This window comes from Elgaria multicarinata, chromosome 2, assembly GCF_023053635.1.
Source record: "Elgaria multicarinata webbii isolate HBS135686 ecotype San Diego chromosome 2, rElgMul1.1.pri, whole genome shotgun sequence".
NCBI lineage: Eukaryota > Metazoa > Chordata > Lepidosauria > Squamata > Anguidae > Elgaria > Elgaria multicarinata.
Window position 1 is genome coordinate 120,961,326 of NC_086172.1, and position 21,752 is coordinate 120,983,077.

The 21,752-nt window shown below is 44.5% G+C and overlaps 1 protein-coding gene and 1 long non-coding RNA gene across 2 annotated transcripts in view; one reads left to right on the top strand and one right to left on the bottom strand.

Annotated features, from left to right (window-relative positions):
- CREB3L1 (cAMP responsive element binding protein 3 like 1) overlaps positions 1 to 21,752 on the top strand; it is a 98,771-nt gene that overhangs the window by 62,266 nt on the left and 14,753 nt on the right. Inside the window, exons 3-6 of the mRNA XM_063117461.1 lie at positions 9,468 to 9,628; positions 14,312 to 14,390; positions 19,461 to 19,618; positions 20,948 to 21,097. Coding sequence (XP_062973531.1) covers positions 9,468 to 9,628; positions 14,312 to 14,390; positions 19,461 to 19,618; positions 20,948 to 21,097 — 548 coding nt within the window. The remainder of the gene's footprint in view (positions 1 to 9,467; positions 9,629 to 14,311; positions 14,391 to 19,460; positions 19,619 to 20,947; positions 21,098 to 21,752) is intronic.
- On the bottom strand, positions 14,647 to 18,159 carry LOC134392818 (uncharacterized). Its single transcript, XR_010025063.1, has 3 exons — positions 18,029 to 18,159; positions 16,977 to 17,070; positions 14,647 to 14,703 (listed from the first exon to the last, which is right to left on the bottom strand). It is a non-coding gene; the product is annotated as an uncharacterized LOC134392818 (long non-coding RNA).

The window sequence follows — 21,752 nt, forward strand, 5'->3', positions numbered from 1 at the left end:
GGCCAATGTAGATCACATTCTGTGCTAGTGTGGGATCACTGTACTCATACAGCTCCTGACTACAGATTGTGTGGAAGCAGAATCATCGCATCTTACAGTTGGAAGGGAACTGGGAGGTCATTGGGCCCAAACCCGTGCTCAATGCAGGAAGCAACTTGAGTATCCCTGAGAGTTGACCATCCAGACTCTACTTAAATATCTCCAGTGAAGGACAGCCCATCATTTCCCAAGGTGGAATGTTGCATTGCTGAACAGCTCTATTATATTTGTCTGTTTGTTGCATTTATATTCGGCATTTTTTCCTCTTGCAAGGAACCCAAGGCAGCATACATAATTCTTCTCCTCTCCATTTTTATCCTCATAGCAACAACCCTGTGAGGCAGGTTGGGCTGAGAGTCTGTCTCAGAGTCACCCAGTGAGCTTCCATGGCTGAATGGGGACAAGAACCCAGATCTCCTGATTTCCAGTCCAACACTCTAGCCACTACACCACACTGACTCTCCAGGAAGCATCTCTTCATACTTGCCTGAAATCTGCTTCCTTGCAGTTTCGACCGTTTTCACGTCCTGCCATCTAGAGTGACAGAGCACAAGTCTGCTCCAGGAATCAAAGCTGCTGTGCTTGCCTTAAGGCGGTAGAGGCTGGTGGCTCTGATGTCAGTGGGATGGTGAATCCACTCTGGGTGTCAGTCACAGTGCTTCACACCTTGGATAACTCCTTTAGAGTTGTGAGTGGTTCTGACTGAAATCCGGAGCGGATTCACTGCCCCACTAACATCGGAGCCACCAGCCTGCATTAAGGCCTAACGTTCTGCTACCTGTCTGGAAAAGTTCTGTCAAATTCCCACTCTGAGAAGGAGGCCTAATAAAAGGTGTCAACTTCCCCTCTTTTTTTCCTCTGGCAAGCTGTGGGCAGGAACTGAGAGGTTGCTGGGTGTGGATGCACAGAAACTCTGAGCCTCCTCTGGCACTTTTGGCTTGGGCGTAGACAGAGTGGAAGTTGCTGCCTGCAGCCAGTGCTTATTGGCGCGTGTGGAAGACTAGGTGGCTTTCTTTCTTACCAGCGGATCTCTCCGCAGGAGACGCGGAGAGGAACAGTCATTTCAAAGCCTATTTTTAAAACAATTCATTTAAAGATAATTTATGACGACAGGATATTTTTAGAGCAATCCCAGCAGAAGATCCTGTAATTTGTGGGACCATGTGGGTGTTCCAGCGGTTGAAGGACAACAGTCAGCCTGAAAAGGGAATGGCACAGATTCAGTATACAAGAGAAGAAAGGCCTTCCTTTTAGTAAAAGCAAGGAATAGGTTTTCCTGCTGTGGTCAGGGATTATTCAGGCAGAGTGGTACCAAATTTCAAGAAGAGAGAAGGCAAAGAAACAGCCCCTTTCTGTAGATCACTCTTCTTTCATTGTAGGGGTGGGTCCACTCTAGAGAAATAGCTAGTCATGAGGTAAACCTGTTCCTGGACTGTACCACTTCAGACTGCAGGTGAGGGGTTAGGGTTCAGTCATGCCTGCAGGGCAAGGGATTCCCCAGAGATCCTTATGTTTTAGTAAGATAAATTGGGAAAATGTTACAGAGTGGTGTGCTCTTGTTCATGGCTGGCTGGAACCCTGCCCCCTTCCAGGATATGCCATTCCATTCCCCCCTCCCCCCTGGTTTCCCATTGCCCATTCTCCAACAGTCTGTTAGCATTTTGTGGCCGCTGGGCATAGTCCGTCCTCGTTTGGGGGCGCTCACCTCTCCCCGCCCCAAGAGTTTTTTTCTAAACCTATTTTGAACTCCTGCAAATTTTGGAGGTCCTCCAAGTCTACTGATACCTCTCTCTTCTGCATGGATGGTGCCGTTCTGGATACCTAAGTACCAGTACTCTGAGAATTGAGATTGCTGTTAGTGTATATGATCCTTATTATACATCATGTGGCGTGTGCTCAGGTACAGGTTGTGCATATTTCCATTCCTCCTGGCACAGGAATTCCAGAACTGAATGCATAACCTTCTTGTTTATCAGTTTTCTCCATGGTCCTCTGCTCAGTACAAACCTCCCCAAGCCAAAGTTGAGCAGAAAGGTGGAGGCCCCCTGTAAAACTGGATGAACAGGAATCCTGTGTCCTTGTGGAAGTAATGTGCTAGCTGCTTATTGGTTCCACTTATAGGACTTCTTCACATAGGAATGCATTCCTTCAGAGCCAGGTGGGTGGGGATTTTGGCTCTGAGCAATGGTGAATGGACTGTGGCTCTGTAGAATGGAGAAGTACAAGTTTACACGGGGAAGCATGAAAGGCAAGATGAGAAAAGAAGATGGTGCATTTAATAGCTTTCCCTGACATTTCCCTATTTCCCTAATAGCTCATCTCCCCTTAGTGGCCTTGAGCAACTCTGGAGAATCAATGGCTTTCTCATAGGTCCATTGTGTTTCACACACACACACACACACACACACACACACACACACACACACCCCCCCCCCATATATCTGACTATATAAACATAGTATCCAGGGGAGATTGCTCAAGCCTGCTCTCTTGGAGTCCCATCCCTAGTACAGGAGGGGGCAGCTGTCTCTCCATTGTTTGTAGCTTATTTCTTCCTTTCGAATCTCCAGTGAGCCCGTGGAGTGAAGTGGGAACCTGTTGAAAAGGACTTCTCATAATCCAGCTCTTACCATAGCTCTTTAATCTCTACTCTTCTCACACCTAGGTTCACAACCTGAGCTCCGCTGAAAGCTCTCCTCTCTCTACTGTATGTTGTGTTCACTTACTCATAAACCATTGCTTTGCCCTGTCCTGCCTTCTGAAGTAGTTTCTTTCTTTCTTTTTTGACATAAAGTCATAATATTATTGGGTAATATTTGTATTAGGCCCAATCAAAATCCCACAAAAATGTGTAAGCTTTCATGATCTGCAGAACTCTTCATCCGGCTTGGTGGAACAAAAAGAAAGGGACAGGAGAAGAAAAATAACAGTTTCCCTCTTTTTTATTGCATTTAATTTTGCAATGAACCTGGATGTACTTATTTCAGAATAATTTGACATGAAACACAATTAGCAACATTTACTCTCTGGATAGGTAAATGAGAGGGGATGAAATGGAAGCAGTACACTGATTTTTGGCCTTCATTTACATGCACATAGAGTACAGAGGCAGTATTTATAGAAAACTTGGCCAATCCAGAGGCATCACACTGTCTGCCACTCACAGGAGCTTAAGCTACAGGCACACCTGTATTTCCTTCTGTGGCCCCTTTCAGAAGACACTTTAAACCACGGCTTTAACCATGGTGATTAAGCTAGAAAGCCGGGCCGTGTTCAGAAGACACCTTAAATCATCGCTTTAACCACAGTGAATAAGGCTTTTTGCCTTAGTCACCATGGTTAAAGCCATGGTTTAAGGTGTCTTCTGAATGGGGCCACTGGCTAACATATGTGCAGAGCTAAGCATCCAATACCCAGCGGGTTTCTGATTCAAATCCCAGCATCTTTGATAGGTAAGAGCCTCAGGAGTTGACTACACATTTCATGCAGACACTTTTAACTGAGATCCAATGATCTTTGTTTATTTTAATGAAGATCTACCTTGGAAGGGGAATTTAGAACAGAGAAGTGGTGGCGCATGTAAATGTAACATGCAATTAACCCCGCATTCCTTTTACAGACAAGGAAACTTAAAGATGCTTTTTTATAAAATGCACCCTAACGGACACACCCTTAAGGGAGCTTTTTACACTTAGATCGAGGGAGATATCTTTTTTATGAGGGTATATGGCTTTAGCCTGTTTCAGGTTGGGCCAGTTTCTGTGTTGATAGGGTAATATTGTTCCATTCCTAACCTTTTACAATCTGTTTCTTAATGTACACTCCTGCTTGACACAGACCCACTTTCAAATTTCACAGGGATCCTCTTCTAAACACCCAGATTCATTGGTTGAATTAAGATGGTGTTAATTGCATGAATAGTAGCAGGGAAAGCGTGTGCCCAGTGCCCTTTTGACACTATATAATACTACATAATGGTGATTCTAATAGCAAATTTCCCCACTGAAGAAACTCAAGAAGAGATGGTCAGAGAGGGAAATGTCTGGCTCAGACAGAGGTAACCTGTCATCTTGATTCCACTGTGTTGCCAAACTTTAACTACTTCTGGTATATGCTTAGGCTCAGATTGTGCTCCTTCATTTGGGAAACTGTGGCAGGACTTTTGGAAGCCTGTGGTGATCAGCGATGCAGTGTATGCCCTACCTTAGGGTGACAGTATGAAAAAGAGGACAGGGTTCATGTATCTATAACAGCTGCATTGAAAAGGGAGTTTCAGCAGGTGTCATTTGTATGCATGCAGCACCTGGTGAAATTCTCTCATCATCACAACAGTTAAAGCTGCAGGAGCCCTGTCCTCTTTTGTATCTAGCTAAAGAGGGCAGGGGTCCTGCAGCTTGAACTGTTGTGATGAAGAGGGAATTTCACCAGGTGCTGCATGCATGCAAATGACACCTGCTGAAACTCCCTTTTCAATGCAGCTGTTATAGATACATGAACCCTGTCCTCTTTTTCATACAGTCACCCTAAGGTAGGGCATGCATACAAATGACACCAGCTGAAGCCATGTCCTCCTTTTCATGTGGTCACCCTACCTAACTGCTTCATGACAGCCTGCTAATCCTCATTCAAAGACAATTGAGAGTGTGTGTGTGTGTGTGGTGGCAGACGTTAGTGGTAGTTCTGTTCACTTCTTTTTAAGGGAAAATCATAACTTATTTATTGTATTCCCCACTTTGCAGTTTAAAAAAAAAAAGCCTGAAATGCAGCTTATACATATAGCTAAAACATGATCAATCATCTGTTAAAAATAATAAAGCAACTAAAATAAATCAAACCAGCAGTAAAATGACAAGTTAAAGTAAATAAATCAGGGTTTTTATCTGGCTCTACAGATGTTGTTGGATTCCAGTTCCCCATCAGCTGCAGCCTGCATGGCCAGTGGTCAGGGATGACGGGAACTATTGTCCAGCAACATCTGGAGGGCCATAGGTTCCCACCCCTGCAATAAAACTTACTGTTAAATGATCTGGCATTTAACCAGATAGAAAATTAACTGGACAATTGTGAATATATCTATCTGGGGACGGAATTCCACCTCTCTCTCACCAGTAGTCACTGCTTAACTTCTGAGGCTGCAGCACATAGAGAAGGCCTCCATGGGTTATCTCAGTTGATGAGGAAATTCATATGGGTGGAATGATATGCACTGCAGTGCTGGAAAGAGTGAGCGCATGTTTACATATTATTATTACATTTATAAGCAGCCTTCTTTCCTGCAAGGAACCCAAGGTGGCTGACATGATCCTCTTCATTTTATCTTCACAACAACTCTGTGAGGTAGGTTAGGCTGAGAATCAGTGACTGGTCCAAAGTCACCCAGCAAGCTTCACAACCAAGTGGGACTTGAACCCAGATCTCTAAGCCCCAGTCCAGTGCTCTAATTGCTACGTTACACTAGCTCCCATTGCCTTCAAATAACTACATTTATATCCCTCCCTTCTTCCAAGCTGCTCAGGCTCTTCTCTTCCCTTTTTTATCTCTTTCCTGAGAGAGAGAGACTGACCCAGGGTCACCCAGCAAGATTCATGGTTAAATGGAGACTTGAACCCATATCTTCCTAATATTTTATTTATTTATTACATTTTTATACCGCCTAATAGCCAAAGCTCTCTAGGCGGTTCACAACAATTAAACCCATAAAATACTACGTAATATAGGGCTTCTTTAAACCATCGATTTATAGCATGCTTGTGACTGGTCGCTCAGTCATGGAAGTTCGCAGGTCATTTTGATGACCATGTGAGCCTCCTGTGTGTCTCCCGCTCCTTTTCCTGGTTATTCCGTTTAAAAATAAACCTAGGAAAACCCAATTCTTCTGAAAGTTGTGCTATAAAATACCCACTAGAGGCCGCTGTTCCCACTCAACTATATGAGCTGGGAGATTTTATATTACAGGCCGCTGCTCTCTTCCCACATAATTCAGCTTGTTTCAAATGCGGAAGAGAAGCGGGAAGCAGAGCAACAGTAAGGAAATGCGATTTCCTCCTATCTGAAAGCACTCCTAGGCTAGATCTACACTACTATTTTATAGCAGTATTGAAGTTCACTGATAGCTATTTGGGCACAGGGCACATTCCATATAACCTTTTCATAGCATTATATCCTGATTTTTATTCCACATTCATAATGATTTGACACAGGGTGTAGCATTAGCCCTAGTCTACTCTAACCATCACATCACATTGGCTCTTACACTGGAAGACCAGGTCAGAGGGGGTGATTCCTGTACCTTTCCTTCAGGAATAAAGCTCTTGGGCTCAAACTAGACAAAAAAGGGGCAGATCTTTCTCTTTAAAATCATGTGTAAAGCAAAGGAGAGTCCAGTTTTAAAGGGAAACAAGGTTACCCAAGTAGATAATCTTGTTCATTCCTCCCCTTGTTTTCTTCGCCACAGTCCTTCCTCTCAGCTGGGAGAAGGAAGGAACCTAGCTCAAACAAAATGAGGTTGTGTGACAGTTAAGTCCCAAGAAGGGCTAGGTTTAGCATGCCCCCATGTCCCCTTTGTTCTTAAATCCCCCTCTCATCCTGTTTTATAGAGGTTTAGGGCAGATGTAGATTTGAAAAGATGGATCTGCCTCCATTTTCTCTAGCTTGGATCTCAATCCATAACAGAGGAGAAAAAAGAGGGGGCTGCTTTCTGGGGCAATGGTGTTTATTATCTTTTAAACTAGAATGTGTCTATCATCTGTTAAAATGGTCATCAGTATTTAAATTATGAGATTTGGGGGTCCAGCTCATCACAGACAAAGGTATATGCTATGTCTCTTACCCACAATGAAAGAGATATGTGTCTCATGACATTATATGTGCTGTGCATTCGGTCTGTACCTGCCATTGTTCTAAAAGCCTCCCATAAATTCCTTTAATGCTCTAACACATGTCACAGGTTTTCTGCCTCTTGATGTACAGTGGAAGAAAGCAGGAGCATCCTGGAATTGCATTACAAGAGAACTCCTCCTCTGGGTGGCAGGGGATTCTTTATAGGCGCCTATATTTTTATTTTATTCATTTATTTGAAGTATTTTTATGCTGTTCCTCAGCCAAAAAGGTTGAGGAACAGGTTTACATAGAATAAATTAAACAAGACAGGCTTACAATTTAAAAAGTCATGACACACAACGAAAAAGGAATGAGGAGGGACGAGTGGAAAATGCTGAGCATTGTGTATTTCTAATGCAATTATTTACTTACCTGTGACAAAATGTTGCAGTGATCCAGTCAGACATGAAAAGCTCCATCACACCGGGGTTAACATGCTCCCTACCTTCGCTTCTCAGCCTGTGTTTTCATTCCTCAACTTACTTCCTCTTTTCAAAAGAGGAAGTACAGAATGAGCACAAGGCCCATTGAGTCCACTGCTCTAACGGCGCTGCTTCTCCTGCACAGAGCAGGAGAGAGCAGCAATTCTGAGTTTAAAAAAACATCAGACTTAAAGAGGGTTTTTTTGTTGTGCGAGGATGGGCTGAAGGCTGCAGGGGCAGATGATGTCATGTGAAGGACCTGAGCAAATCCGTGAGTGCCCAGTAATGAGCGTGCAATAAAACGCTTGTCGGCTGGAGGAAATTGCCAGGATACTCCATTACATTACCCTTTCCCTCCATTATTTTTCCATTCCCTGCTCTCCACATCACCCAGCAGTCTGTGCCCATTGAACGCTCTCTCTCTCTCTCTCTCTCTCTCTCTCTCTCACACACACACACACACACACACACACATAGCCTTTATGTTTTCTGTCAAATGTCCAAGGTATTCAAATGTCCAAGGCATTTGAAGTGGAACGCATTTATACAGGATTACTTTGATATAATGTCTTTTCTCTAGAAGCTAAGACTTGTGTGCATGGGCTCAGTCCTCACAACAACCCTATCATACACTCCATCTGTTACTGTTTACCAGGGATAATCTGTATTTTGTGGTAAATCCGTTATAGTCCAACACATCTGGAGGGCACCAGGCTGCGGAAGACTGAACTAAATGTTAGTCATTTTCTTGAGGAGAAAGATATCAAGTCATTTTAGAGCAGGGTTGGACAAGCTGGTGCCCTCCAGATGACACTAAGCCATTTAAGGTGGCTAAAACAAAAAGGAATTGTGAGGAGCTCTAAAAGGATCTCTCCAAGCTGAGAAAGTGGGCATCCAAATGGCAGATGTGTGTAAGGAAATATAAGGTGATGCACTTTGGGACAAAAAATCCCAACTTCAAGTATAAAATGTTGGGAACTGAGCTTGCAATTACCGCCCAAGAAAGAGATGTTGTGGTTGTGGTAGACACCTCAATGAAAATGTCAACCCAGTGTGCGGCTGCTGTAAAGAAGGCAAATTCAACATTAGGCATTATTAGAAAACAATTGAGAATAAAATGGTCAGTATTATAGTGCCTCTATACAAATCTGTGGTGCGACCACACTTAGAATACTGTGTACAATTTTGGTCACTACAGCTAAAAAAAAGATTGTAGAGCTGGAAACACTACAGATAAGGGCAACTAAAATGATCAAGGGACTGTTTATCTTCCCTATGAGGGAAGGTTACAACTATTGGGATTGCTCAGCTTGGAAGAAAGGAGGCTAGGTGGTGGGGACATGATAGAAGTGTACAAAATTATGCCTGGTGTGGAGAATGTGGATATAGAGAGATTTTTCTCCCTCTCCCATAATACTAAAACCGGGGGTCATCACATGAAGCTGATTGGTGAGAGATTCAGGACAGATTTAAGGAAGTAGTTCTTCACACAACACATAGTTAAACTATGGACTTCACTACACAAGATGTGGTGATGGGCGCCAATTTACATAGCTTTAAAAGGGGATTGGATAAATTCCTGGAGAAGGCTATCAATGGCTATTAGTCCTGATGTCTATGTGCTACCTCCAGTACCAGAGACAGTAAGCCTATGTACATCAGTTACGACAAAACATGGATGGGAGGATGCTGTTGCACCCATGTCCTGCTTGTGGGTCCCTGGTCAACAGCTGGTTGGCCACTGTGTGAACAGAGTGCTGGACTAGATGGACCCTTGGTCTGATCCAGCATGGCCCTTCTTATGTTCTGGACTACAAGTCCCGCACTCCCTGTCCATTGGCCATATTGGCTGGGCCTGATGGGAGTTATAGTCTAAAACATCTGGAGGGTACCAGTTTGCCTACTGTTAGAGTTTAATAGAACATGTGTTCCCTTTTGAAACATCAGCACTAATTACAAAGCTGACTAGACATAAGAGAAACATCCAGATTGCCACTACTGAAGCTTTTCCTCTGTATTAGAAATCATTTGGAGGGATAGGCACACACACACACCACATGCATCTTACACTGATAAATCCCCATAAAGCTCTGTACAATTTGACTTTGATGTGTGTGTTTTCTTCAGAGCTGGAAAATGGTATGTGGTCCCTCCAGCACAAGCTCTGTTCCATCATGGTGAAGCAGGAGCAGAACATGGCGCCAGAACCTCCAGAGGCCCAACTGCCAGCTAATATAGTGCCCATGTTGAACCTTAACCCACTGCAAAGGTTGCCTGTCCCTGAAGAGGTGAGTCCATTGCACTTGGAATGCCTGTGATAATCCAAGCATCCAAAGTTCACATTCGGGTTGCTTCAGGCCCTTCATTCTAAATGAAAGGGCCTTTGTGGGGTGGAAGATAAATGATAACATCAATAGTTAACTATTTCTTATTTTAGTCATTGCTGATTTGAAATAACTAAGAACTCTTTTTTTTAAAAAAAAAAAACACTAACAGAGCAAAGGGGAATGAGGACCTTTAAAGCATCTCTGGATGGAGTGTTGCTTGAGTGCTGAACACAAAATGCTGGCTCTGGAAATCTATGCTTAAAATTTGCAGGCTGCCCACATGGGGACCATCCCGATCTCCTTCCTTACTGCTCATCCAAATGGTAGATAGGATTGGTATGATGAGCACAAGTGACAAAATGCAATCCAAAACAGAAACTGTACAACAAAACACTTGTAGTAGTTGGTACCCCTTCCTAGAGGCACCTAATTGACCGCTTTTGTTTAGCACGGCACTGTTAAATGAGTCATGGGGAGGAAGCTGCCATCTGGTTGATGCTGAGGTACACCGGGGCACTTGTAAGCTTCCATTCTACAATGGAATAGATTCAGTAATTACAAGTTGCCCAGTTTCCAAAAGAAGACGCAATCTGTGTGTCATCTACTAACCATGTAATCCTTCCCTAGCGATTCTGTTTAAGGAAAGCTCTTTTTTTTCCTGTCGAGCTGATGTTTCTTCCTACTTGCCTAGTTTCTTCAAAGTGCAGAGCCTGTTGCTGGTACTTTGCCAAACATCATAAATCCAGGGTAGCACTGAAGGAGCTGAGATTAACATCAGATGGAGAGACCTAAATCTGACCAAGCTTTGTCTCTTGTTTTGGCATGTTGAGGTGGCCTTCGTATGTGATCCCTTTCTTTTGAAAGCTTTTTGGTTTATATATAAAGAATATATCACAAGGGAGTGCTGTAGTCAGCATTTTATTCAACTGCCTTCAATGCCATCGCCTAATGCAGGGATGGAGAACCCTTGGCCTCCGCACCTGTTCATCTGGCTAGCAGCCTCTCTTCTTTGGCCAGCTCCCTTCCTTCTCAGCTTCACTACAGCTTTCTCTTCTACTGGTTCATGATCTTGGTCAGAGGCATCCTGCACCTCCAATCAGAGTTATCCAACAACAACGCCCTCTCCTGCCAGCCTTTCCCGTTGGGAGAGGCCAACTGGAGAGTGGCCGGTTGCATGAGGCTGGTCGGAGGTGCTCAAATCCTTCTAGCCAGCAATGTGGATTGATTATTTGGCTGGTTGATTGATGATGCTTTTAAACTACCCAATAACTCAGGTTCTCTGGATGGTGTACAATACATTCAGAACATAAAAATACAAACAATAAATCAATGAATAAGATCAGCAAGATAAAATCAGCTGCAAAGAGTAAAACACTCCAGCACATAAACCCAGCAGGAATAAAAGTGTGGTGATCTGAAAGCAATAAGAACAGTTTTCAAAATACCCCCTTCTGCCAGGGTCCCAGTCATGCAGCAACCCCTCCCCGGACCCTGGCAGAAGGGGGCTCCTAGGGGATAGTTTTCTATTTACATAGGTGAATTAGAGTGTGATCCCCAAGTACGTTAAAGTATGTGCTTAAAGGAGTGCCTTAAGTACTACTGATCTCCCCACCCCTGCCACGGTCATTTTGCTGCTATGGGGATGTTTTCAGAGGTCTGTAGAATAGTGTGGATGTTTCTAGACATGTCTGGGGTTGGAAGTCAATCAGCTGGGTAAAACAACAGGGTCTGAGGCTGGTAAAGGTGACACTGAGACCCTATTTACTATGCACAGGTCAGTTTGGAAGATCAGAAGCAGCTCTCTCTCTCACATCGCCAACAACCTTCCAGCTGTCCCCTGTGAAGTGAGAGATCTCTAATGTGGGTGATCTTCCTTCCACTTGTGGTGGGTAAAAAGGAACTTGTAGGAAACAAGCCAGTGACGCAAGCCAAGCATGTACACAAAACTTCCTTCTCTGTTTATTCAGCTTGAACTCACTGTGCCTACAAATGCAGATCCACACGATGTGTGTATTTGACAGCCGGACCACGTTCACTCCCCACGCTGTGTTTACAGTCTGTTTAATGTTTTATAAATCTCTCTTTCTCTCTTTCTGGTATTTGGTGGGATAGGAAGGGTCAGTCACTTTGGGGCAGGGGGAATGAAGTGCTCTCCATGTTAACTCTTCATCTCATTTGATCAGAAACAGCTGTTGAATGTGGCCCTGCAGAAAGTCCAGTGAACAGTAGAGGGTATTCTGAATCTCCAAAGCCCTATGCAAATTCATCCTGCTCAAATTACAGCAGAGGAAAGAAAGCAAAAGTTTAAGCAGAACTTTTTAGGGCCTGGAGTGGAGAGGAGGTAATGGCAAAGGCAACTCTGGCCACTATAGAAATGCCACCTGTGCAATGCAATGCACCTGCATGATGCTCACTCTCCCTTGGCAAAAACGTTCTTGCTTGGGATGGTGTCTTCCCTGGATGGAAAAGCGTTTGGAAGTTCCTGCTTGCCTGTGAGCAATAGGTTCTTGATACTCAAGTGGGTTTGAAAAGGTAGATCAGGAAAACTGGGAGACCATCTCTAGATCACCGAAGGGACAGAGGAAAAGCTAGAATGGTAGGGGCTGCAATCATAGGGCATGTTGGTACATGCGACAAGCTTTATTCCAGGAGAGTGCTGGTTGACATTGGCTTGGCCATCCGTGATATGCAGCTTCTGCATCCCTAGCAGGCATCTGGAAGGGGCCACAGCTCAACGACAGAGCACAAGCTTTGCATGGACAAGGAAAAAGTGCTGACAAAGTCCAGCCCACAATGCCTGGAGAGGCAGCAGGTGCCCAAAGCAGAGGAGACAGCAGGCAGGCAAGGAACCAGTCTGGACATGCAGAAGGATACTCTCTACTGATAGGGTGGCTACTTTTTACTTATTTATTGCATTTCTGTACCGCCCAATAGCCGAAGCTCTCTGCAACACCAACAAAAAGAGAAAAGACAACACTGATTGGTATAAGATTTGCATATGCTAATGTGCATGTATAGATGCACATTTAAAAATAATTATTATAATTTAAATAGAAATAAACTTCTCATCATAGAGGGGGAAAACATGACCACGGGACTAGCATGTCTGCCTGCTTAGCAATTTATAACATGCTTATGACTGGCCACTCGTGGAAATTTGCAGGTCATTTTGATGACATCGTGAGCCTCCTGCATATCTCCTGCTCCTTCCCCCAGTTATTGCTTTAAAAAAACACATCACCCTTGGATATCCCGGTCTTCTGAAATATTTCGGGATTTCCTGCTGTGTGCAGCCAAAGTTGTGCTACAAAACACCAACTTCACCCTGTGGGGAAGAAGATGCGAGGGAGACTGGAGCAGGCAGGGACCATCAGAGGCTGCTTCAGTTGGACTCCCCCCCGCCCCCAGGGCTAACTGCCATCTTCACCCTGTGGGGAAGAAGAAGGAGCTGTTGGTTTGCCCCTCCATTGGGAGATGAGAGGACGGAGCAGGGCCTTCCCACCAGCCTAATCAGTCTCCTTAATTTCTTTTTATTTTCTCCCTCTTCCCTCCCCATCCACTTTTCCTTATGTGTCATGTCTTTTTTAGAATGTAAGCCTGAGGGTGGGGACTGTCTTCTTTATTGATAAATTGTAAGCCGCTCCGAGAGCCTTTTGGCTGAGGTGCAGGATAAAAATACTCTAAATAAATAAATAAATAAACTAGAGGACGCTGTCCCATTCAAGCACATGAACAGGGAAGTTTTTACTTACAGACCATGTGGTCACCCCTCTCCTCCCATGTAATTCAGCTCATTACAATTGCAGAAGAGAAGTGGGAAGCAAAGCACCAGTAAGCAAATATAATTATCCTTTAATCTAAAAAAGCTCACAGTCTGCTGTCCAGGTGCTAGGTATTGATTAGCAATGTCAAGGCCCCTGCTGTCTCCTCTAATGGTTCTTTATCTTTAAATGGGACTTGAACTGGACAGTCCTTCAAAAAGAGTTTGCCTTCAAATAGAGGACTGTCCTCTATAAAGAAAGACACAGGACCACTCTACCTATTCGCCTCCTTCAGTGATATATTACCCAGACTGAAGGAGTGTAGCAGACTATATACAGGCAGTAGCACAGGATTAGTCCTTCAGGATCACTTGGTTCTCTGGAGGATCCTGGCCTCTGTTGTTAGCAGCCCACCTTAAATTGTCTGCAGTTCTCTCTTCTGACCAGAGCCCCAGACGGTATCAATGTTTGACCTGCAGTATCTAACAATTCTAGTTCCTCAGAGTTTCTTTCTATTTCCATGTCTCATGGATAAGCTAGTGGCACTCCCTCATAGGAAAGAGAAAATTAAACCCACTGCTGCCGGTGTCGATGAGTGCCACAGAATTTCACCAATAGAAAAAGATGTGTCGGCTAAGATGAGGCCTGAGCAGATGAAAGAAATGACACTACACCTGTACACAGCCAGATTGTCTCAGGATGAATCCAGGTTGTGTGTTCTGACCCAGGAACACCAAAGAGCTAGTGACAAGAGATGGTGCAGTCCGTTGGTGCCTACATGGCATGGTAAAGAAACCACTTAATCTGCAGGGAAGGCTAGGCCAAAGTCATGCATGATTTGCCTTTGAGAAATCAAAGTACTCATATCTGTATTCTTTTACAGGCTCCCATAGAAATGATACCCCAACCTGTAATCAAAGCTGAACCCAGAGAGGTGAACCAGTTTCTAAATGTGCCAACAGGTAAGAGGATAGACTCATCTAGCTTTCACTGGCCTTCCAGCCTCATATTGTTCATTGTTAAAAGAAAACCCCACACCTATATGTTGCATGATGTCAACCCATTTGTACAAGTACCAAAACTCATGTGCAGTGGGCACTGTGTTTTCTGTGGATGTGCGGGATTCACTTCTAATCTTCTTTTATGCAATGTTTGCATGCATTCTAGGAAGTTAACATTCAGATCAAGCCAAGAGCAAGTATAAGTAGTATTTACATACCTGTCTGTTACTTGTATCACCGGATCCAAATTTCAAAATTGAGCAACCACATAGACCTGGGATAACATTATATAACTCATTTAAGTTATTTCAAACACTATTTATTGCCATCATGTCAAAGTGGCAGCAGCACAGACTTAAGGAGAAAGCAAGAAATAATTGTTAACATGGCTTATCTCCTTGTTCATTTTTTAAAAATTGAGTAATGAAAGTCCTTGTGTTCTCTGGATATAATTTTGCCATCCAGGCAGTTAGTGCTTTCATGATTCCATTGGCCATGCATAGTGAGTTCTGAGTAGGTTCAGGGTTCACAGCTCCTGTCCTTAGAAACAAGTGGTGTGGGTTCAATCTATGAATCTAGATTGGAGCCGGGTTTCCCTTAGGCAGCAGAACTCGATGGCCTTGTAGGCCCCTTCCAACTCTGCTATTCTATGACTCTATGACTATTTCTTGCCATGATGTCAAAGTGAAAGCAGCACAGGCATTCTTTGTGGCCTTCTTATCCACAATGCCTCACTCCGAGAAAGGGCCTCTTTGTCAGAGCATGGCATTGAAGGGCGAGACAGCTTTGGAAAGCCTGAGGGCCAATAACAGAGCTGCAAAGTAATTTTTAAAAGGCAAGCCAGAGGGTGGGGTAAGAGGCAGAGTTGGAGGCAGGTCTGCCTGCTTCAGGTGGCGCATTGTCTTGTGCTGGCTATGTGCATGTGTTTGCCTGACTTGCATGACAAAAAGCTGTCAGTAGCCTATCAGACTTTGCAATGTTCTTCCTTAAACGTTAATCCTTTGTACAGTGCCCACCATTACTATATCTGAGCACCGTGCAAAGTTCTGCAGCAGCTTAGTTAAGTGGTCAAGATGGGAGCGTTCTCAACAAAGTCTGTAAAAGATTGCCCACTTCCAGCAACCGCTATTAGAAAATCCAGCAGGCATTTTTTCTAGCAAGTCATTGGAAGGATATTAGTGTAGGATGCCAGTTTTCTGTGTGTCTGGTATCACTGTAAAGAATATGTGATTTGTTTCCAGAAGGATAATGACATCAAGAATGCAGCTTGGCAGTTGCTAACACACCACAGAGGGGTCTATTTAGCACAAATGAGCATATTTATTTATTTACTCTCAAAATGTAATATCACCCCCCGGGTGCTGGACACTCATATTTAAGGAAGTAAACAATATTTCACATAAAATATTAGGCACTCTTGAATGCTTGGCTCATTATTTGTCCCAACAAAACAGGCTTTCTTTGTAATGTAGCCATTAGCAAGTCCACCATCTTCCATTAACAGTCCAGGAATTAGGAGTTCACAGTGGAGAAGCAGCAGCTAGCAAATCCAGGTTCTGGCAAGCAGTAGCCGGGAGTATGTTCCAAAAGACTTAGTGGGACAACTCCCATGATTGGAATGTAGCATTTGAAGGATATAACTTGTTTAAAAAGAAATAAATGGAACAGAAAGGAAGGGGGAGTAATGTATAGGTCAAAAATGGATATACTTGCACAGAAATTCAAGCGAGTGAACAAGCTAGCCCTGCGGAGAGCAACTGGATAAAAAACTGGATAAAACCCCCACAACCATTGTAGTCAGTCTATTACAAACTGCCAAACCAAGGACAGGTTTTGGATGATGTTATTTGAAACAAATTGCAAGTATTAACTTTCAGGGAAGTATGAATTAGCTGTAATGGGGAACTTCAACTACCCTGATACCTGCTGGGAGACAAACTCCACTAAGCATGGAATCTCCAACAAATTCCTGATATGCCTTGCTTACAACTTCCTTTTACAGAAGGTGGAGGAAGGAACGAAGGCATCACCTATTGTTGACTTGATTAATAGGCAGGAGTTTGTCACTGAGATTAATGTAGCAGGAACCATGGGGGAAAGTGACTATATAATGCCGGAATCCATGATCCTATGGAAATCCAATGATGAGCATAGTCAGATGTGTGCCTTGAATTTTAGAAAAGTTAATTTTAGGATTCCAGGGTTGGGTAGGATTCCAAGATTAGGTGTACTAATGCTGAAAGGAGCACAAGATAGGCGGGAGTTCTTGAAGGTTTCTTGGAGATTTTGCTGCTGCCGGCCTTACTCAGTTCCCCCTTCTGCTGCCACCATCCTATTTTAGAGCCAAGCAGGAGTTCACCTCCTACTTAAAATGCTGCCTGTGATGTTATTAAAGATAAAATTATCAAACATATGGAAGGAGAAGCCCTGCTGAAAAATGATCAACGTGGCTTCTGCAAAAGTATGTCTTGTCTCACTAACCTTTCAGACTTCTTTATAAGTGTCAATAAACATGTGGACAGAGGTGATCTGGTAGACACTGTTTACCTGGACTTCCAAAGGCTTTGGACAAAGCCCCTCAGCAAAGACTCTTGAGCAAATTTAGCAGTCATGGAATAAGTGGACAGGTCCTCTTATGGATCTGTAATTGGTTAATGAACAGAAAGCAGAGAGTAGGAATAAATGGTCAGTTCTCGCAATGGAGGGATATAAACAGTAGGTTCCCTCAAGGATAAGTAATGGGACCAGTGCTTTTTAACTTGTTTATAAATTATCCAGGGTTAGGGTTGAGCAGTGAGGTGGCCAGGTTTGCTGAAGACACCAAATTATTTAGGGTGGTTCACAATGGGCAAAAAAGCTTAACCATGTATACGATGACAGGGGCTGAGCTGGTAGTGACTGAACAATAAAAGGGATCTTGAGGTTGTGGTGCACAGCTTGATGAAAATGTCAACCCAGTATGTAGTTGCTGTGAAAAGGGCATATTCCATGTCGGGGATCATTAGGAAAAGAACTGAAAATAAAACTGTCAATATCATATTGCCTTTGTACAATGGTGGGAGATTCAAGACAGATTAAAGGAAGTACTTCTTCACACAGCACATGATTAAACCATGGAATTCACTCCCATAAGATGTAGCAGTGGCCACCAACATGGAGGCCTGGGCTTTAAAGGGAGATTAGGCCAATTCATGGAGGATAGGGCTATCAATAGTTACTGGTCATGACGGCTTAACATTACCCCTAGCATCAGAGGCAGTATGCCTATGTTCACCAGTTGCTAGGGAACATGAACAGGAGAATGCTGTTGCATTCTTGTCCTGTTTCTGGACTTCCCATAGCCATAGGCATCTGGTTTGCCACTGTGGGAACAGAACGTTGAACTAGATATGTGTTTGGTCTGATCCAGCACAGCTCTTCTTATCTTCTTCTGTAAGCTTCCACCCTAAATCAAAGGCTAAAATGTTGACTTCCTGCTGTCTTGAAATGATGGGGGGAAAACAACTACCCTCTGCTCATATTCATAGGTTTGCACAACTCACAGCTTAAAAGCTCCATCCAACAAGCGTTTTATTACATGCTCATTACTGGGCACTCACAGAGTTTGCTCAGGATCCTCACATGATGTCATCTGCCTCCTGCATGCCTTCCACCCCTTCTGGCTTTCCCTGCGTGACAAAAAAAACCCTAGTAAAGTCCGATGTTTCTTTAAACTCGGAATTGCTGCTCTCCTGCTGTGTGCAGGAGAAGCAGCGCCATTAGAACAGTGGACTCAATGGGCCTCCTGCTCGTTCTGTACTTCCTCTTTTGAAAGAGGAAGTAACTGAGGAACGAAAACACGGCCGGAGAAGCGACGGGAGCGTGCTTCACCCCAGTGCAATGGAGCTCCAAATATATCTATCAGCTCCCCAACGTATCTTACCCGACAGTCCAGGGGGCTGCCTATGTGGTGCCAGGTTGCTGTCACAATAAGCAAAACCTCATGCTTTTGCTGCTTCGGGGTGGCATAGCCAGGCCTGCCTCCTGCCATCTACCTGGGCAGATGGTGACCAATCAGGGGTCGCCACCTGCCCAGCTATGCCTTTGCCATGACTCTGGAGTGAAGATAGACAGTGAATGCACCGTCTTTGTCTTGCTCCAGAGAAAAAAGTCGGGTAAGTCCCTGACTTTTTTGCTTTGCAGCTCCACAGGAAAGCCCCGGGGTGGCTGCAAGGTGGTTGCTGCGTGGTATAATTTCATTGTGTAAAGACACCCCCACACACACCCCGATCATAGAATATCCCACAGAGCAAGTACATAGCATAATGGTGCAAGCGGAATAATTAGCTCCAGAGGAATCAGACAAGTGAGCCAAGCTTGATGTTATGTCGAAAGACAATAGCCACTCTACCCTGCACTATTAGCATATCTTCCCTTTTGCATCTTCATTTAAGACCTTGGTAGAAACACAACCAATATGCTGAGTTATCCCAAGGTCACTTCATGGCAATGAAATCCCTTATGTTAAGTCAGGCCATGGGTTTGTCTAAAACAGTTGGGTTTACTTTGACTGGCAGCAACTCCCCACCCCCCAGGTCTTGTCAGAGGAAAGTCTTTTAGCTTGTGATGCCAGGAATAAAATCTGGGACATTCTGCATTGGAGATAATGGGGTATGTGCTCTACCACTGAACCATAACCTCCTCCTCCCATGAACATTAATTCAAAGTCACTGCCAGGGCTCACGAGAGCAGTCCTGGTTCCATTGAACTCTTGCTTCATCTAGAAACCTAAGATAGTGTGATCAATGCATTCTTTAGTGTCCGTGTCTTCATGTAATGTTTCCTGGGTTTTGCAGCTATTTCTCCTAAGGTAGGCTGCCTCTTCGTTACTGGGTAAATCCCCAGTCAGGATGCTCCCTTCCATACCTCCGTCGACATGTTCCTTTTCCATTCCTCTCATTGAATAGCTTTTTCTCTGTTGCCATCCATGAATGACTCAGTGTGCTGCTGCTGCTGCTGCTGCTAACCTCTTCCCTGTATCTCCCACATTAGATGACCTGGTGCAGATGCCGCCGACTCCTCCCAGCAGCCACGGCAGCGACAGTGACGGATCTCAGAGCCCAAGGTCCCTGCCCCCCTCCAGCCCAGCCCGCCCCACTGCTCGCTCCTCCACAGCCATCTCTTCTTCTCCTCTCCTCACAGCACCACATGTAAGCTAGGAAAAGGGGGCTGGTGGACTAAGAGTGAGAGACGCTCCCTGGCTCAGAGCAGGAGCTTTTGTGCGCCTCTTTGGAGGCAGGCTTCTTGCAAGAGGTGGAAATATAAAACCTCTTCATATACCCCCGGGACTGGCACAACCACAGTTTGCTCCAGATCAGGACTGTGACACTGGAATCATTCATAAACAATTCCACAAATGAGGATTATATAGAGCAGGGCCTTGAATCTAGGGGTAGATGCTCACCCGCACCCGGCTTCATTGGGTGCTTGCTGAGCCATCGCTGCGCCCGCCCCTGCTCACGATGCCACAGAAGCTTCTGGATGGCCCGGCGAGCACCCAATGAAGCCACGGGGCCACCTGCCCCCTTAGTGAGCCACCATGTTGTTCAACCATGGCAGCTCAGGCTTTTTCAGTAAGGTGATGTTACGTAAATGGCAGCCATACAGGGGCCATTTATGCAACATCACAGGTGTGCACCTGTACTGTTGTGTAAATGGCCCCTTTCTGGCTGCCATTTATGTAACATCACCCCCAGCTGCCACTATTGCATAAAACGTCGGCTCACTAAGAGGGCAGGTGGCTGCCAGGTGCTCGCTGTGCAACGAGCTGCTCAATGAGCAGTTCTCAGTGAGCATGGTCTGAGAGGGCAAGTGCGGGGGAGTCTGTCGGACTCTGTTGCCTTCCACAGACTCTCACAACATCCCCAGATGAATCTCTTTCAGCCAGGGGGGCAAACCCAGTTTTGGAGAAGTTCTTGGGGCAGGGTGTGTGTGTCTGTGTGCATTCCAATGGACAAGGCAAAGATGACCGAAAGCATGAAGAGTAAATTTTAAGCAAGCACAATTTGTGACATTGGAAAACATCACCACTGATCTTGGGGCTGATGTTAAGGCATCAGCCTTAGCTTCCCATTTCCTGGCTTCATGGAGCTTGAGCTACCATGAGATAACCTTAACCTTGGTCTTAAATCGGCAGTTTTTTTAAAATCATTGAATCCATCTCCATCTATCTATCTATACATCAGTCTTCCTCAACCAGGTGACATCTAGATGTTTTGGACTACTATTCCCGGCATTCCTGACCATTGACCATGCTGGCTGCAGCTGATGGGAGTTGAAGTCCAAAACATCTGAAGGGCACCAGGTTGGGGATGGCTAATACATAGGTGCCACAAGTATCTTGTCTGTGTTTAGTGTAGAGTGGAGTGCTACAAAATCCCCAAGGGAAATAAATAAATAAAATGCTTCATCTTCCAATCCATCCTGCCCCTAAAGGACTGTGGTTGAGGACATTGACATTTTCTTCTTCTCTCTCATAGAAGTTACAGGGGACCTCAGGACCCCTGCTCCTAACTGAGGAGGAGAAACGTACCCTAATCGCTGAGGGGTATCCCATCCCGACCAAACTGCCCCTCACCAAAGCAGAGGAGAAAGCACTGAAGAGAGTTAGACGAAAGATCAAGAACAAGGTCTGTATAGGATAACTCGGGACTCTGTGGGGGTGGGGGTGTACATGTGTGAAAGAGATTTATGTAAGCATGCATCTTTAACTTCTTGCCTCTTATGTATACTATTCATCTGGTAAAATTAAATTGTTTTACTAAGGCTTTGCGTACTGTCATAAACTTTGGAGAAGGGATTCTACATAAAGATCACTTCCAACATAATAATTTTTGAAGGTCTGTCTGTCTGTCTATCTATCATCTATCTAGTGCATGGGTAGGTAACGTTTTGGGGCTGTGGGCACATTTGGCAATTTTCCTGGGCACTGCCGCAAAATGGATGCCATGGGAAGCATGGTGAAGGACAAGTAACCTGCTCAAAACACTGTGTACAAGGCAGAGGTTGGCTCTGAACCCTAACACACTAAACAACTTGTTTTAACCCAGAGCTTTCAGCACCAACAGAAACCTATTTCACAGCAATCCCAGCTGTTGGTAAGAAAATGTGATCATTTTTTTTAAAAAAAGTGGGACAGGTCAGGCATTTTGGTGGTCACCAAGAACGGTGTCCGGTGGGCAATTTGGGGCCTGTGGGCACCACATTGCCAATGCCTGGTTGAGTGCCATCAGTGTGTATGATGCTTTAGAAGGTATTTAAAGGACAGGCTTGTGTCCAAGGGGC